Here is a 12,500-nt window from a genome sequence, read left to right as displayed (position 1 = left end):
AACATGTGGTTATTTCTAACTTCCTGTCTGAGACGCTGAACATCTCTGCAGCTGGTTGACTTCTGATGAGCAGGTGAACTCCAGGATGTGGTGTGACGGGGTGCTGTGACGTCACTGGTGGGTGTGGTTACAAAGTGTAAAAACTCAGATTTATCTGAATGTCTGCAGGTAACAAACTCCTGCAGCAACATGTTCAACATGTTCAACCTGCTTCCACACGAACTATAACTAAACATTTACTGAAGTTCAACCAAACTCCGGAAACTATTTAATACAAGTTTTATACTGAAGTTCAGAAACCAGAAACCTCCAAAACCTTTAAAAGACTTCAAACCAAAGAACCCGCAGACAGGAAATCAGTGCAGCTGTTAAAGCTCAGTGATCAGAGAGCAGTTCAACTTTCTGCTGCCTGAAACATGAATCTCTAGTTTCAAACACATCAAACTGATACTTGTCCGTCGTACAGAAGCGGATCAGGTCCTGGAACATGTCGTGCTGGTTCAGGTCTCTGTGCTTCAGCTGACGGACGATATGTCTCTTCCAACTGCCTCCTCCCGGAGCCGGGGACCGACCGTCTCCTCCTCCCGGAGCCGGAGACCGACCGTCCCCTCCCGGAGCCGGGGACCGACCGTCCCCTCCCGGAGCCTGCCCCCGGCCGCTCCGCTCGGACTCTCCGGCTGCATCTGTCATGGCTCTGCGGGTGTTGACGGTCTCAGCGGCCTTGATGCTCGCCTCGCAGCCCGGGCTGCTTCATGCGGTCTCCCCGCGAACAGACGCTCTCAGGCCGGCCTGATGTTTACACACAGCTCGCTGTTACAGCCGGTCCTCCGCCCGCCGCCATGTTGTTGATCTTTCTTCTTCTCTGATGTTTGTTTGTTTTGTTGTTTTTCAACTTTTTTCCCTTCAGATTCGTCACTCTGACGGGGGGCGGGGCCACGCGGCCAGCTGCCGGGTCTCTCAGCCAATCACCGCCCACTCACCGTGCTTCCTGTTTACTCCGAGGAGGAAACAAACAAGCAAACAAACAAACAGACCATGCAGGACACGCCCCCTGAGGGTCTCACCTGTCAGCGACATCAAAGGAAACTAAAAGTCTTTCTACATATTTGAAGTTTTCACTGAAAAACTAATTTTGTTTCCGTAAATTAAAGAGTCCAGAGCTGCTCGACCTGCCCGGAGGAGACGTCTGCTGTGATTTGGTGCTATAGAAATAATCAATAGAGAGATTGATTGATTGATTGATAGATTGATTGATAATTAAAGTCTAAAAGTTTGACATTATCTGATGAGCTGCAGTTACAGGTACGGAGGATCAAAGCTGCCAAGAATAAAATCATTAACATAAAGTTTATCTCAGTTTCATGTTGCAGCTCGTGACGTTTTCATTTTATAAAATATATAAATACTCTTTAAGTTGCATCATTTTCAGAAATGAGATAAAACCGATTAGTTCATTATAATAAATGGTCAATTTTATGGTAATTATTACTACAGACTGATATTGATTTCAGGACAATCAATCAAATCCATTGAAAATTAAAAACCCACAAATTTAAAAATTGTTTTGTGTATTAAGAAGGAACTTTATTTCATTAAATATAAATATATATATATGAATCTTTTTTACATCTTTCTTTTTCCATTTTATTTTAATAAAACTTGACTTTTGTGTTTTTCTGAGTGTGATGTATTTATATCAGCTTCTATACAGATTAATAATAAAAACTTAATCCAAGACGAGAGAGTATTATAAATTAAATTTTATCATCAAATAAAATATTTCTATAATGTTTGATTAATGAGGAGATAAATAACATTTAAAACATTTTATTGTTCTGACTTTATGACATAAATTGTTAACAACAGTATTGAATAAAGTTTGTTTTTATTAATTAAAACATTAAAGTCTGAAATAAAAAATACTGACGTCTAAAAGACACAAAGAACATTTATTAAGAAACAAATAAAACAGTTTATGTACAAACAGTGACGGTGATTTAAAACAACACGTAACGTTTCTGCCAGAAAAACAAATAAGGTGCATCATAGTTTTAATACTTTTGTTTATAAAGCAGATCAGATCCGTCAGCTGACATTAAAGTGAATTTTGTCCTTTTTCAGCCTCCGTACCGACCGGTTCCGGATCAGATCCGGTTCAGTTTGTTCTGGGTCATCTGAACCAGCAGCTCTGAGTATTTCTCCAGCAGAGACGTCGTCCTGTCGTCCTCCAGTTCACCAGAGGGGGCGCCGCCGCTGCCGCCGCCGCCCCGCCCGTCCCCCTGCAGCACCGCCTGCAGGTCCAGGTGAACGACATCAAACGCCTCCCGCAACACCGACGACATCTGCGTCTGCCGCTCGCCGAGCTGAAGCACCGACGAGCGTTAAAAACAAGAAATAACACAAAATAACAACAATTTCATCTAATTAAACAACTCGTTAATTACAGAAGAAGCTAAAATGTTTTATAATCCTGAGTTTCAACGTGTCGTCATGACGCCAAAAAACATCAGACAAGCTGCTTCCTGTTTCCATCGAAGTCACAGACATGTGACTGATGATGTCATAACACAGCGGCGCTCTCACCTGTCTGTACAGGTGGACGGCGTGTCTGGCCGTCTGTCTCAGCTCGTTAGCGACCTGCTGACACCGCTGCAGACTGAACGCCTCGTCAGACTCACCTGGAAACAAACATCCAGAGGATCAGTGATGCAGTTCGTCCTGACGGTGGCGTCACAGGAAACATCGTTAAACATCTGAACACTTTAATTAATTAATTGAAGAATATAATTAGTAGAACATCATAGTGCAGCCTGATGGATGATCGTTAAAGTTTTGATGTAAATAATAAAAGTTCAGTTTTTCTTCAGGGGCCGAATGTTTTTGTTGGGGGGCCAGATTTGGCCCACGGGCCGCTATTTTCCCACCAGTTGTGTAAAAAGTTCCTCCTCTGATGTTCGAGGGGCGGAGCCTCTGTGACAGGGGACAGCAGGTGTTGTTTACCTGTGTGAGGGGGCGGAGCCTCTGTGACAGGGGACAGCAGGTGTTGTTTACCTGTGTGAGGGGGCGGAGCCTCTGTGACAGGGGACAGCAGGGGTTTACCTGTGTGAGGGGGGCGGAGCCTCTGTGACAGGGGACAGCAGGTGTTGTTTACCTGTGTGAGGGGGCGGAGCCTCTGTGACAGGGGACAGCAGGTGTTGTTTACCTGTGTGAGGGGGCGGAGCCTCTGTGACAGGGGACAGCAGGGGTTTACCTGTGTGAGGGGGGCGGAGCCTCTGTGACAGGGGACAGCAGGTGGTGTTTACCTGTGTGAGGGGGCGGAGCCTCTGTGACAGGGGACAGCAGGTGTTGTTTACCTGTGTGAGGGGGCGGAGCCTCTGTGACAGGGGACAGCAGGTGTTGTTTACCTGTGTGAGGGGGCGGAGCCTCTGTGACAGGGGACAGCAGGTGTTGTTTACCTGTGTGAGGGGGCGGAGCCTCTGTGACAGGGGACAGCAGGTGTTGTTTACCTGTGTGAGGGGGGCGGAGCCTCTGACAGGGGACAGCAGGTGGTGTTTACCTGTGTGAGGGGGGCGGAGCCTCTGTGACAGGGGACAGCAGGTGTTGTTTACCTGTGTGAGGGGGCGGAGCCTCTGTGACAGGGGACAGCAGGTGTTGTTTACCTGTGTGAGGGGGGCGGAGCCTCTGACAGGGGACAGCAGGTGTTGTTTACCTGTGTGAGGGGGGCGGAGCCTCTGACAGGGGACAGCAGGTGGTGTTTACCTGTGTGAGGGGGGCGGAGCCTCTGACAGGGGACAGCAGGTGGTGTTTACCTGTGTGAGGGGGCGGAGCCTCTGTGACAGGGGACAGCAGGTGTTGTTTACCTGTGTGAGGGGGCGGAGCCTCTGTGACAGGGGACAGCAGGTGTTGTTTACCTGTGTGAGGGGGGCGGAGCCTCTGTGACAGGGGACAGCAGGTGTTGTTTACCTGTGTGAGGGGGGCGGAGCCTCTGTGACAGGGGACAGCAGGTGGTGTTTACCTGTGTGAGGGGGGCGGAGTCTCTGTGACAGGGGACAGCAGGTGTTGTTTACCTGTGTGAGGGGGGCGGAGTCTCTCTGACAGGGGACAGCAGGTGGGCGGGGCTTCCGACAGCTCTGACACTGAAACCCAAACAAAGATTTATACAAACGTTTCTGTTTTGACTTTTATAAATATTATCAATAATCAGATCTGATCGCTCATCAGATGTTTAGTCGCCGTGATGGATCCGCTGTTGAATGATTGATGTAATAATCATGTTTAGAGCAAAGTTAACAGGAAACAGGAAATAAAACCTTCCTTTCAGTTAAACCCAGAAACACTCCTCCCTGGACTACCTGGATCAGTCTGGATCCTGGTCTCTGGTCCTGGACCATCAGCCTGCCTGGTGATGACGTCAGAGGCGATGACATCACAGGGCGTGGGCGTGGCTGCGGGGGTGACGGAGGGAGCGGGGTTGAAGATCAGGGTTCGGTTTTGATTGGTCGGCGTCTCCTCGACGCTGCTGACGCTCCACCTCCCGCCTGGTGACCTCACAGGGGGCGTGGCCAGCGGCTGCGGGCTGGATGCAGGAACCTGAGACGCGCTGACGGAAACATTAAACACACGTTTACTGTCAAACCTTCTCAACTTCTCATTTCTCTGGAGTCCGTCTGTGTGTCGGCTGATGCGGGTCCAGGTGTTACCTGCTGGTCTGGTCCAGGTGGAGGTCAGAGGAGCTGGAGACGTTCTCCTTGTCCTCCTCCTGGGACGTGGAGGTGTTAGAGGAGGGGGGGTCCCGGCTGGCTGTGATTCCCGAGGATCGGAGCGGCGGCGGCGCCCCCTGCTGGACCGCCGGAGTCCTGGAGGTGACGTCTGGTTGAAGAAACCAGGTCAAAGGTGAACAAGTGAGCAGTGATTAGAAAGAGGGTGATGTTTCCATGGTAACCTGAAGGTCAAAGTTCACCTGAGCTCTGTTCAGATAATCAATAATCAGTTTGTCATCAGACAGGTGAGTTTTCAGACGTAAAGAAAGCTCTCTGATCACTTATTGATCTTTGATCTGATCATCAGCTGCAGTGAACAGAAAGGACTCGTAAACATGATCATTATGTTTTAGGATCCTTTAACAGGAAGTAAAGCGTGATGATGACCTCCGACCCCGAAATGTTTTCACCTCGTGGCAACAGAAAGAAAAAACTGCAACCAAAACACCCGGGTGTCCAAACACACACACACACACACACACACACACACACACACACACACACACACACACACACACACACACACACCTCCCAGAGTCTCTCTGCACTGGACGACCACCACAGTGCGCCGTCGGCGTGTTGGGCGACGCAGGGGCTGATGGGAAATCATGCAGGAAGTTCTCCGACGGAGGACAGATCTGCTCCTCGCTGTCATCACACACACACACACACACACACACACACACACACACACACACACACACACACACTGAACATCCTGTCTCTGCTCTGAGTTTTAGGATGTGGAGTTCTGCAGAGAAACGTCCTGGAGCCTCTGATCTTTACTGAATATTGAATCTGATACAGATTTATTATTTATTGTTTATTATTTATTATTTATTGTGACCCAGCAGTGAATCCTGCAGTTCATTAATTAGCTGACTGACAGTTAACGTTTAGTGGAGCTGATGAGAACACAATCTAAAGGTTAATATGTGTTTATATGTGTTTGTTTGTGAATCTCCTTCCTGCAGATGTTTCTGTGTGATTATGGTCTCTAAAGGATTCAGGTGATTTTCCCGCCTCACCTGTTCAGATCAGAACTATGGATCTGTTATTTCTCTGGTCGGGTGAGACAGACCTCAGAGATCCCGTCTTTATTATCTGAACTATTATTATTAACTCTTGTTGTTTATGGTTCGAGGGACTGAATGTGTTTTAGAGACATTCTTGTTAAATATAAATACCATGTTGACCCTGATTAGAAGACCACGCCCACTTTTTCAGACAACTTGGATTAAATTACTTTTAATTGCTTTTTACTCCCAAAACGTTTTTTTTTCACCTGCAGTAACGTAACGAGTGTCGTCGGCAGCTCGAGTGCTTCACCTGGTTCACCGCTGCGCTCCGTGCTGCGAGGAGCGCTAAGCCCCGCCCACAGTGAACCGACAGCAAGATGCTGCTGGAGCTCAGCGGAGCGACGGTCAGTGTAGACCGGTACTGATCATGTATCGACTCCGTTTGTCTGTAGAAACTTTCCTCTTCGTCTGATGAAGTTTAATCATCAGATTCTCTTTATTTTTCTTTTTTGTTACTTTTATTTTGTGTTTTTATTTCCAGGTTGATTTTATTGTGAAATGAGAACTATGGAGGATGTTTCCAGGATGACACTGACTGAGCCGCCGGCAGGTTTTACTGTGTTTAAGCAGTGAAGCAGCTGTTTGATCCCCAAACAAGCTTTTAATCAAATTTAAACTTGATATTTTGGTCGTATTGATCGATCAGTTGAAACAGAATAAAGTTTCTGATCAGAAAGTTTTGATCAAACAGGAAGAAGAAAAACATGTGAAACATGAAACTGACAGGAAGTAAAAAGTGAAGTTAAGTCTTTGTGTTGGAGGACTGAGATGAAACATCAGCAGGAAACACATGAAGTCTATCTGATCTGAACTGGTCTGTATCTGCCGGCGGAGCAGAACCAGTCCAGCTGCTCGGACTGGTTTCCACCTCAGATACTCAACGTCCTCATGGAGTCGACTCCACACCTGAAACTATCATCATTCTTCAGTTAAATACTAAACAACTAAAACAATAAGGAAGAAAATATTATTATTAATGGATTTGATTAGTGATTTATTTCATGTTCTTATTGGTTTAAAGTTCATGTTTTTGTTTCAACACTGAAGACAAACAGCCAGTTGACTGAATAACAAATAAATTTAATTTAAAATGTCACAAAAAGAATCTAAAACTCCTAGAAGACATTTAACACTAATAGATTTAATATATTTTTAATACTTTTACACTGAATTTAATCACTAATATTTTAGTGTTTGACAGTAAACAGCAGAGACAACATGAGACCAGTCATGTGGTTCCACTGGTCAACATGAACCAGACTAACTCTAACCCAGTCCAGAACAGTCGATGGTCCAGAAGAGAAAACTAGAGTTTGTTCTTCTCAGCAGCAGCAAAACAAACCAGATGAAGAATATAAAGGAGTCTTCATCATCAGGCAGTGGTGGAACACTGAAATAACATGTAGGTGACCGTGAAGAAAACGGGGATTAACTGAAAGATTTTTGTAAAATCACAGACGTGACGAAAGTGATGCGAGTGTGAAAAGACGCCTGATGGAACCGTTCTTTGAGGACTGTTTCCGCCCGTCGGATGTTCTTTGACGCGCAGCTAAATTAAGCTCAACAATTAGCCTGCTAGTTCTGCTGAATACGTTACCATGGTTACTGAGCAGCAAATCATATGAGCCGCAGCGATGGAACGAAACCCTCAATTACACTAGTGAGACGCTGACTTCCTGTCTTCACCATGTGACCAGGTGCTTTAATCACACCTGAACGACCTGCTGACTTCCTGTCTTCAACATGTGACCAGGTGTGTTAATCACACCTGAACGACCTGCTGACTTCCTGTTTCACAGCTGATTTCACATTATTTCTGTAAGAGAACAAAAACACTGAAGACTCACCGTTGCTGCTGTTTTCTTTCAAAGTCAACTCTGATGAAGTGACTTCTCTGCTCGACTCCGAGTTCACCTGAACACAAACATTTAGTCACTCAGCAGTACATCTTGTATTGCACAGGTGTGTCTCAGGTGTGTCTCAGGTGTGTCTCAGGTGTGTTTCAGGTGTGTTTCAGGTGTGTTTCAGGTGTGTTTCAGGTGTGTTTCAGGTGTGTTTCAGGTGTGTTTCAGGTGTGTCTCAGGTGTGTTTCAGGTGTGTCTCAGGTGTGATTCAGGTGTGTTTCAGGTGTGTCTCAGGTGTGTCTCAGGTGTGTTTCAGGTGTGTCTCAGGTGTGATTCAGGTGTGTTTCAGGTGTGTTTCAGGTGTGTCTCAGGTGTGTTTCAGGTGTGTTTCAGGTGTGTCTCAGGTGTGTTTCAGGTGTGTTTCAGGTGTGTTTCAGGTGTGTCTCAGGTGTGTCTCAGGTGTGTTTCAGGTGTGTCTCAGGTGTGTTTCAGGTGTGTCTCAGGTGTGATTCAGGTGTGTTTCAGGTGTGTCTCAGGTGTGTCTCAGGTGTGTTTCAGGTGTGTCTCAGGTGTGATTCAGGTGTGTTTCAGGTGTGTTTCAGGTGTGTCTCAGGTGTGTTTCAGGTGTGTTTCAGGTGTGTCTCAGGTGTGTCTCAGGTGTGATTCAGGTGTGTTTCAGGTGTGTTTCAGGTGTGTCTCAGGTGTGTCTCAGGTGTGTTTCAGGTGTGTCTCAGGTGTGATTCAGGTGTGTTTCAGGTGTGTCTCAGGTGTGATTCAGGTGTGTTTCAGGTGTGTTTCAGGTGTGTCTCAGGTGTGTTTCAGGTGTGTTTCAGGTGTGTCTCAGGTGTGATTCAGGTGTGTTTCAGGTGTGTTTCAGGTGTGTCTCAGGTGTGTCTCAGGTGTGTTTCAGGTGTGTCTCAGGTGTGTTTCAGGTGTGTTTCAGGTGTGTTTCAGGTGTGTTTACGTACCGATGTGTTGCTGACGCTGCTCTCCTCTGAGATCCTGGATGGGATGGAGACAGGAGGCGGAGCTCGCCACGTCCTAAAACATAGCAGGTGTGAACAGTTATCACCATGACAACAACCAGGTGAAGTGAAAGACGTCAACAGTCTTGTGATTAGCGGACGAGCCGCTCTACCAGCCATCACAGCCTCGGGCCCTGAGGATTGTGGGTAAACTGACCTGATCCGGTCCTGGAAGCGGGACAGGAAGCGGGTGGAGATGCTGAGTCGGGGGTTCAGGAAGTGTTTCTCCTCGAGAGGCTGCAGAGTCCGTACGTCAGTATCAAACTTCTCTGAAAGGTCAAAAGGTCACACAGACTTCAGCCTACAGGTCATGTGACATGAGTCAACACATTAGTGATGATGAGGAAGTGATACCGTCAGACAGACTGCAGCACAGCGTGTCGAAGTGGTTCTTCAGAGAGTTCCTGTCCTCGTCGTCCTCCAGACCCAGACTGCCCACCGAGCTGCCCTGACTCAGAGAGTCGGTGTCTGTCGGGAGAGAAACAACCTCACAACACTCTGCTGCTGATCCCACGTGCACACCTGCACACCAGTAACTGCACCAGTATCCAGCTTCACATGCTGCATGTCAGCTGGATACTGGTGCAGTGATGTGTCGTCACAGACGGGTGTTTGTGTAAACGTGCGACACTGACCGGCGTCCTGCTGCTGCTCCACACTTCCTGCTGACCCCTCGGAGCAGGCGGAGTCTGGACTCAACTGACTGCTCCACACAGGCCCCGCCCCCTGACCTCTGACCTCCAGTGAGGTCAGAGACGGCCGTCCATCAGTCACACCCTGAACATCAAACTCCCTGAAAACACAAACACACACACACACACACACACACACACACACACACACACACACACACACACACACACACACACACACACACACACACACACACACACACACACACAGAGGATTCAGCTATATCGCCCCCCTCTCTCTCTCACCTGTGTACCTGTTGTTGTTGTTGTTGTTGTTGTTGTTGTGAAGGTGATCAGCTGATGATCAGCTGTTGATCAGCTGATGATCGTGAGGCTCACCTGTCAGCGCTGGTGATGTTGGGGTAAAGGATGTAGCTGCTCCGGTCTTCACCTGCAGTCTGCAGCACCTGCACATCACACGCAGTCACAGAGAACGTTACCCATCATCCTCTGCTGCTCACCTGCTCTGACATCACTTATCTGATAACACCTGGTGACCTCATTAATGAAGTTATTAAGTGTAACATGTAGACGAGTCTCATCCTGTGATCTGTTCTACACGCTGGACCTGCTCCTGGTCTGGTAACACCTGGTCTCACCTTCTCCTCCTCTCCATCCTCTTCTTCTTCTTCCTCCTCCTCTTCCTCCTCTCCCAGCAGACTGTCCAGACTCTGAGGGTGGAAGTCTTCCTCCTCCTCCTCGTCCTCCTCGTGGCTCTTGGTGGGACTCGGGGAGAAGTGGGAGCAGATGGTCAGAGGGTTCAGCTGCTCCGTCCACCGACTCCGTACCTGACGAGGCTCAGGGTCGGCGTCTGATTGGACAGCAGTGGAGGCTCCGCCCTGACCCTGCTGAACACACAACACACACCTGAAGACACCTGAAGACACCTGAAGACACCTGAAGACACCTGAAGACACCTGAAGACACCTGAGGCCTGTTCAACACATCCAGGAGCTTCTGCTTCTCTGGCTTCACTGAGCCTGACGGTGTCCAGAACCAGAACTATGAAGCTCAGGGACTCTGGTCTAACAAGAGGCGGGTCGTTAATAACGAGCTCGTTCATGTGAAAGAGGTTTATTTGCAGTTTTCATCACAGTTGTCTGATGTTGTTCTGACTGCAGCCATGAATCAGAGAGTAAAATCACTATTAAACTATTAAAATAAAACGATCTCCGTTTGTTAGAAGCTCTGATTTAAAACCAGAAACACGAAACAATAAAATGTTTCTACTGATCTATAAAAATACATATTGATCTTTTTTTTACTTGTCACTTTATTGTAACTCAGGACTTTTGTCCATGTCGGGATCCTGTAGGAACGATGACGCTTTATTTCCAGTGATCTGATTGGTCACAAAGATAGAAAATAACATTTTGGTCTTATTTTGAAAAATGTAAAGATCCAACAACAACTTCCTGGAAACTATTTACACCTGCTGACTCTAATGATGTCATATATAATAATATATCAGTCAGAGGGACCAAACCACTACTTTTACTGCAATACTTTAACTACATCAAGCTCATAATACTTATGTACTTTTACTGCAATACTTTAACTACATCAAGCTCATAATACTTATGTACTTTTACTGCAATACTTTAACTACATCAAGCTCATAGTACTTATGTACTTTTACTGCAATACTTTAACTACATCAAGCTCATAGTACTTATGTACTTTTACTGCAATACTTTAACTACATCAAGCTCATAATACTTATGTACTTTTACTGCAATACTTTAACTACATCAAGCTCATAGTACTTGTGTACTTGTACCTGAAGACACACACACCTGTCTACACCTGAACACAGCAGTGAAACTAAAGGAGATCAATCAACAGACTGATTGATTATTGGCAGATGGATCAGTAAACAAACAGGAAGATGAGACTGACCAGTTTTCTGAACCACATGGGCAGTTTTCCGTTGGTCTGGAGCAGCTGAGCTTCTGCAACACAAACAACAAGAGTCACCTGACGCAGGTAGAGCTCCTCCCACCATCACGTCAGCTGACTGTCAGTCTGATCCATTAATCTCCTCCTCCTCCTCCTCCTCCTCCTCCTCCTCCTCCTCCTTCTCCTCCTCCTCCTCCTCCTCCTCCTCCTCCTCCTCCTCCTCCTCACCCTGAGCAGAGTCCAGTCTGGCCGGAGTCCTGAGCTCTTCCTCCTCCTCCTCTTCCTCCGTGTGAGGCAGCAGAGAGGACGGTACCGTGATGAAGGTTTCCCTCCTGAAACAAACACACGTCATCTTCAAACATCACCCGCCGGCTGCAGACCGACACCTTCCTCATCCTCTTCCTCCTCCTCACCTGATGTTTTTCTGTTTGCCGCCGCCGCAGGTTTCAGGTGCGGCCTTCGGTCTCTGGAGGCCCCTCCTCTTCCTCATGGTGCTGGTCATCTGAGAGTCCAGCCGCCACACGAACACACAACTACACACCACAGACACAAAGTCAACACGGTTCTTTAGGTCTTCCTCAACAAGCAGACGGCTGAGAGGAGGTTACCTGTCTCCTGACACGGTGATGAGGTGTCTGCAGTCCTGACTGAACCTCATACAGGTGACGATCTCTGAGGAAACAAAGAGGAAGATCATGTTTCAACTGCATCTTCTCAGGTCAGGCTTCAGACTCCAGCCAGGAGCTGACCTGCTGAGATAAACAGCGTGTTGCTGTTGTTGTTTTATTCTTCATCACTGTGGACATTAAACTCACGCTAGTTCATCAGCTCTCTCCTTCTATTAGCAACCGTCTCACTGATCCCACAGCTGTCAGTTACTTTAGCTCGGCAGTTAGCTTAGCAGCTAACTTAAGCTAACTAACAGCTAACTAACAGCTAACTCTCTCCTGCCTTTAGTGATGACGGTTCGCGTCATTAATAATGTTCAGTCAGGAGTTAAAGTGCATCACAGCACAGAGACAAAGTCTAATAACATCAGCTAACAGTTGAACTCTGTTTATTAACTACTGATGTTTCCTTTCCAGCAGAAACACAACTCATCATCATCCTCATCCTCATCCTCATCATCATCATCATCATCAGCAAACAGCTGATTATTTATGGAGCCACATTATCATTCACTCTCTTCTCTCTTTTAGCT

General features: G+C 47.1%; 2 protein-coding genes across 5 annotated transcripts in view; both read right to left on the bottom strand.

Annotated features, from left to right (window-relative positions):
* The window catches only part of arrb1 (arrestin, beta 1), a 51,830-nt gene extending 50,306 nt beyond the window's left edge, over positions 1 to 1,524 (bottom strand). The window contains exon 1 of the mRNA XM_044353843.1: positions 465 to 1,524. Coding sequence (XP_044209778.1) covers positions 465 to 690 — 226 coding nt within the window. The 5' untranslated portion in view covers positions 691 to 1,524. The remainder of the gene's footprint in view (positions 1 to 464) is intronic.
* A 406-nt stretch (positions 1,525 to 1,930) lies between these two features.
* The window catches only part of wdr62 (WD repeat domain 62), a 29,188-nt gene continuing 18,618 nt past the window's right edge, over positions 1,931 to 12,500 (bottom strand). For 2 of the 4 annotated variants that reach the window (XM_044353835.1, XM_044353837.1), the window contains exons 18-34: positions 11,908 to 11,971; positions 11,713 to 11,832; positions 11,528 to 11,631; positions 11,300 to 11,352; positions 10,000 to 10,248; positions 9,740 to 9,807; positions 9,344 to 9,501; positions 9,063 to 9,176; positions 8,866 to 8,977; positions 8,652 to 8,724; positions 7,687 to 7,753; positions 5,289 to 5,408; positions 4,701 to 4,869; positions 4,353 to 4,600; positions 4,068 to 4,136; positions 2,584 to 2,678; positions 1,931 to 2,363 (exon numbers count right to left, since the gene is read on the bottom strand). In XM_044353835.1, the coding sequence (XP_044209770.1) occupies positions 2,145 to 2,363; positions 2,584 to 2,678; positions 4,068 to 4,136; positions 4,353 to 4,600; positions 4,701 to 4,869; positions 5,289 to 5,408; positions 7,687 to 7,753; positions 8,652 to 8,724; positions 8,866 to 8,977; positions 9,063 to 9,176; positions 9,344 to 9,501; positions 9,740 to 9,807; positions 10,000 to 10,248; positions 11,300 to 11,352; positions 11,528 to 11,631; positions 11,713 to 11,832; positions 11,908 to 11,971 (2,102 nt within the window). In that variant the 3' untranslated portion in view covers positions 1,931 to 2,144. The remainder of the gene's footprint in view (positions 2,364 to 2,583; positions 2,679 to 4,067; positions 4,137 to 4,352; positions 4,601 to 4,700; positions 4,870 to 5,288; positions 5,409 to 7,686; positions 7,754 to 8,651; positions 8,725 to 8,865; positions 8,978 to 9,062; positions 9,177 to 9,343; positions 9,502 to 9,739; positions 9,808 to 9,999; positions 10,249 to 11,299; positions 11,353 to 11,527; positions 11,632 to 11,712; positions 11,833 to 11,907; positions 11,972 to 12,500) is intronic. The other 2 variants (XM_044353836.1, XM_044353838.1) reach the window with 2 other exon arrangements.

The sequence above is a fragment of the Thunnus albacares genome, chromosome 6 (genome assembly GCF_914725855.1).
Source record: "Thunnus albacares chromosome 6, fThuAlb1.1, whole genome shotgun sequence".
NCBI classification, from domain to species: Eukaryota; Metazoa; Chordata; class Actinopteri; order Scombriformes; family Scombridae; genus Thunnus; species Thunnus albacares.
This window is presented reverse-complemented; position numbering and strand designations above follow the sequence as displayed.